The following is a 4,236-nucleotide window of genomic DNA, read 5'->3' as shown; positions in this document are numbered from 1 at the left end:
CGGTTTGAACTTATTTGAGTCCAAGCTTCCTCATTCGGTAACACATCATATTTACATGTCGAAGGTGTATTGTTACTAAACAACTGAAATTCGCAAATGTTTGCATTCTTTCTTACAATTAACGGAGCATCAAATGAGCAATAGCTGGCATTGTTGAAAACCTTGCAACTGTCTAATTCTGCTTTCGTAAACATGTAAATATAATTGTCGTTTATCCATAAATGATTTTTGTTTGTTTTTAATGTGACCATTCTGTTTTGATACACAAATGGAATGGGATTTAGCTTAACAGTTGAATTGATTTGTATCAATTAGCGGTATTTGCACCATGATCGCTAGAACTTGTGAAGTTGAAAATACCTCCACCGTTGATAATTTATAAATTGCTAACATTTGATCATTCACATTGTCACCGATTAATCGAAGATTTTGTCGTAAATTTTCTGAAATCAATTGTATTTGTGACGTTAAAACATCCGGTTTCAACCATTGCGGAACTAATCTTTTTTCACTTGCCAACATTTCAAGAATTGCTTGTTGTTGTTTTTCAAATTCAAGCGCTGCCATCATAGTATAACTTGTTGCCCAGTGACTGGTACGAGAAAATTCTTCCTCTGTTTCTGTCATCTGTTTTAATTCCGAAATTTTCTCATTAACCATATGCATCATTGATATTTGTCGTCGATTCATTTCTTGTAACTCATCTGCCGGACTAAATAAAGAATCCATTATTTTTGTACCAATCCAACCCATTGCGGTACCAAGAAGTGTTGCCAAAACCACGCCGCGTTTAACATGATGATTTAATTTTGATTTAATTACTGTATCATACATTTGAATATCGTTGATTTTTTTTGTAAATTCATCCACTGTATCCATACAAACAGTATTATTACCGCACTGATCTTGCATTTCTTCGACATTTTTTTTCAATGTAATTAAATTTCCGTTGTATAGATCAATGTTAATGTGCGTAATCAAATTCCATCTGCTATTTGTCATAAAACCAGTTCCACACTATTGAAAATATGCACATGAATCATTATGGAACTGAATTACACTATATTCCTTTTGTGCTGATACATTTGTTGTGAGAGCGCTAAAAACGACCAACGCTGAAAACACACAGAAAGCTGCACCATGTACAATGTTCTTGACACGTTTACCGATTTTTTTCGTTCCAATTTTCTGGTTTTCGTCCACCTTTTCTCCCAAATTTGTGTCTGCAAAAGTCCGAGGAATTTTTATGTTTGGCTCCCCTTCACCCCTGGGAAGAGGCGATAACTTAACGATTGGCCTTTTATAAATTTTGTTTTTCGCAAATACATCCACCACTCTCACCAAATTGTCATTTCCCGGATAAATTTTCGATACTCGTCCCAATGGCCAATGTAAAGGCGGTGTATTTTCCTCCATCATAAGCACCATATCTCCAACCATTAAATTTTTTTGTGGATTTTTCCATTTTGAGCGTGTCTGAAGTTTAGAAATATAATCATTCGACCATTTTGTCCAAAATTCCTGTTTCATACGCATACATAAATCCCAGCGTGTAAGACGGTTTTCCCTTGCTTGCAACAAATTTGGTTCAATTGGCGCAGTCAATGAACTTCCAATCAAGAAATGTCCTGGAGTCAAAACGTCCAAATCCTCTGGATTTTCCGTCATAGGCGTGATAGGTCGAGAATTTAAAATTGCCTCAATTTGAGTTAACACTGTAGAAAGTTCCTCATATGTTAAAATTCTATCCGCTATGGTTCTTTTGAGATGGTATTTTATGGACCCAACACCGCGCTCCCAAATGCCACCCATCCATGGACTTATACTTGGATTGAAATGGAATTTTGTGGCCATATTTGCTAACCCCTGTTCCACTTGTTCATTAAAATCTTTGATTGCTTGCTCATTATCTAAATTTAAAACCGTTCGGGCCCCAATAAAATTTGAGCCATTGTCGCTTCAGATGTTAAATCCGTTACGATTTCTATATGTATTGCACGAGTTGACAAACAAATAAAAATTACGATGTATCCCTTTTGTTTTTTCACACCTCTCGCTGCCATCATGCGTAGCCAAATTGGACCACACAAATCTGTTCCAGTGTTGGTAAACGCTTTATCCACCATCATTGTCCTTGCTGGTGGTAAACTACCCATCAACTGAAACGAATTTTGACTTCTAAATCGATGACAAACGACGCAGTTGTTTATATAAGTTTTAATTGCTCTTTTTGCAGCAATAACCCAGTATTCATGACGTATTTGACACAAAGTCAACTGATTTCCACCATGTAACGTTTTTTTGTGCGCATCATCAATAATCAATTTCATTAATTTGCATCCATACGGAATAATAATCGGATGTTTTTTATTGTAGTCAAACGCTGAATTTTGTAATCTGCCACCAACTCGCAAAATTCCATTACCATCCAAAAATGGATAGAGAGGTTTTAAACTGCTTTTGTTCGAAAATTGATTGGCATTAAATAAATCATTTATTTCTTCTTTAAAAAATTCTGCTTGACATAATTTAATAAGAGTAAATTTAGCATCATTTAACTCGTCGATATCCAATACTTGATGTTTACTTTGCAATTTGGCTGTTTCTGGATCCAATAATTGTTTTGTGTTATTATGTAATTTGAGTTGCTTCATATATCTTTTGCAAAATGCGATTGAGCGAATAGCTCTATTTAAAGTTGAAAATCTGTCCAAAACATTAATTTCCGCTTTAGCATGCATAATTGTTGTTTTATTATTTTTTTTCTCTAAATTGGTCTCAAAAGTTTTGTCATGAATGTTGCTATATAGTTTATTTAACAAAATTGATGGACCATGCCACCAAAGCTTGTTATCAATCAACTGTTTTGGCAAAAGACCCCTTGAAGCGAGATCCGCAGGATTTGCTTTGGTATTTACGTAATGCCACTGTGACTTTTCAGTGACCTGCTGCACGATTGAAACTCGATTCGCAACAAACGTTTTCCATCTGCTTGGCTCGCCTCTTATCCATGCCAAAGTTATCTCACTATCCGACCAATAGTGCGTAACAACCGACTCCATTTTGAGTGATTTTTTAACCTTTTGCATTAATTTTACCAGCAACACTGCTGCACAAAGTTCCAATTTTGGAATTGTCAACTTCTTAATTGGTGCTACCTTTGTTTTAGCAGTAAATAAATTAACATGCACCTCATCTTCATCGTAAACTTTCATATAAATACAAGCACCCATTGCTGCATCACATGCATCTGCGAATCCGTGAAGTTCAATCTCTAAATCAGTTGAACACCGAAGCCATCGTTGCGGTTTTATTTGATCAATTAATGCTATCTGGTCTTTGAATGCATTCCATTTTTCGACTACCTGCTTGCTGACTTCATCATCCCATCCGATGTTTTCTCTCCAAATTTGCTGCATTAAAATTTTGTTGTAAATAATAATTGGAGCTAACAAACCCAATGGATCGAAAATCGAAGCAATTTGAGACAAAATTGACCTTTTTGTGAATTTATTTTTACTTGCGTCCATTTTTGTTTTAAAACCGATGCTGTCTTGTTCAAAATACCATTTCAGGCCAAGCGCCAAAACATATTTGTCAGTATTAAATTCTTTGAACTGTTGTTCTTGTTGATCAAATGGAATGCTCCGCAATAGCTCCTTACTGTTTGTGACCCATTTTCTTAATGGAAAACCTGCATCAGCCAAGACTTGTGTGATTTCTTTTCTTAAATTTTTGGCTTTTGAAAGATCACCACAACCACTGCTAACATCATTCATATATGAATCGTTTTTAATGATATTACATGCCTCAGGAAAATGCTCTGATTCATTCTTTACATGATTTTGTACCGTTGCAACCGCTAAAAATGGAGAACTATTTAGACCGAAAATCACTGTTGTTAAGCAATAATCCTCCAACGGCTTTCTTGGATCATCACGCCAAACCAATTTTTGAAACACCTGATCTTCTTCACGCAAACGCACTTGTAAATACATTTTTTCAATGTCAGCTGTAAAAGCAATTTTATGCGTTCGAAATCTCAACAAAATATTAAAAAGGTCTTCCTGTAGCCTTGGACCCGTGAGTAATAAATCATTCAATGATACCCCACTAGTGGTTTTTCTGCTACCATCCAACACAGGTCTTACCTTTGTTGTAGTACTATCCTTCATCACAGGGTGATGTGGTAGATAGCAGTGCGGTTTACTTGTGTCGTTCGTACATTTTTTCATA

At 35.6% G+C, this 4,236-nt stretch overlaps 1 protein-coding gene across 1 annotated transcript; it reads right to left on the bottom strand.

Annotated features, from left to right (window-relative positions):
• Nucleotides 1-285: 285 nt before the first annotated feature.
• LOC116351968 lies at nucleotides 286-3,998 on the bottom strand. Its single transcript, XM_031784124.1, has 3 exons — nucleotides 2,051-3,998; nucleotides 1,342-1,910; nucleotides 286-627 (listed from the first exon to the last, which is right to left on the bottom strand). The coding sequence occupies exons 1-3, from the start codon at nucleotides 3,996-3,998 to the stop codon at nucleotides 286-288; spliced, it is 2,859 nt and encodes a 952-aa protein (XP_031639984.1).
• Nucleotides 3,999-4,236: the final 238 nt, after the last annotated feature.

This window comes from Contarinia nasturtii, unplaced genomic scaffold, assembly GCF_009176525.2.
Source record: "Contarinia nasturtii isolate CC-2019 unplaced genomic scaffold, AAFC_CNas_1.1 Cnas_scaffold_6695, whole genome shotgun sequence".
Lineage (NCBI taxonomy): Eukaryota > Metazoa > Arthropoda > Insecta > Diptera > Cecidomyiidae > Contarinia > Contarinia nasturtii.
This window is presented reverse-complemented; position numbering and strand designations above follow the sequence as displayed.

Coding starts and splice junctions, on each gene's coding strand:
- LOC116351968 (XM_031784124.1), bottom strand. CDS start 3,998: ATGTATTTACAAGTGCGTTTGCGTGAAGAAGATCAGGTGTTTCAAAAA. Junction 1,911..2,050: donor ACGCATGATGGCAGCGAGAG/GTGTGAAAAAAC, acceptor TTTTAAATTTAG/ATAATGAGCAAGCAATCAAA. Junction 628..1,341: donor ATCCGGGAAATGACAATTTG/GTGAGAGTGGTG, acceptor GAATTAAAACAG/ATGACAGAAACAGAGGAAGA.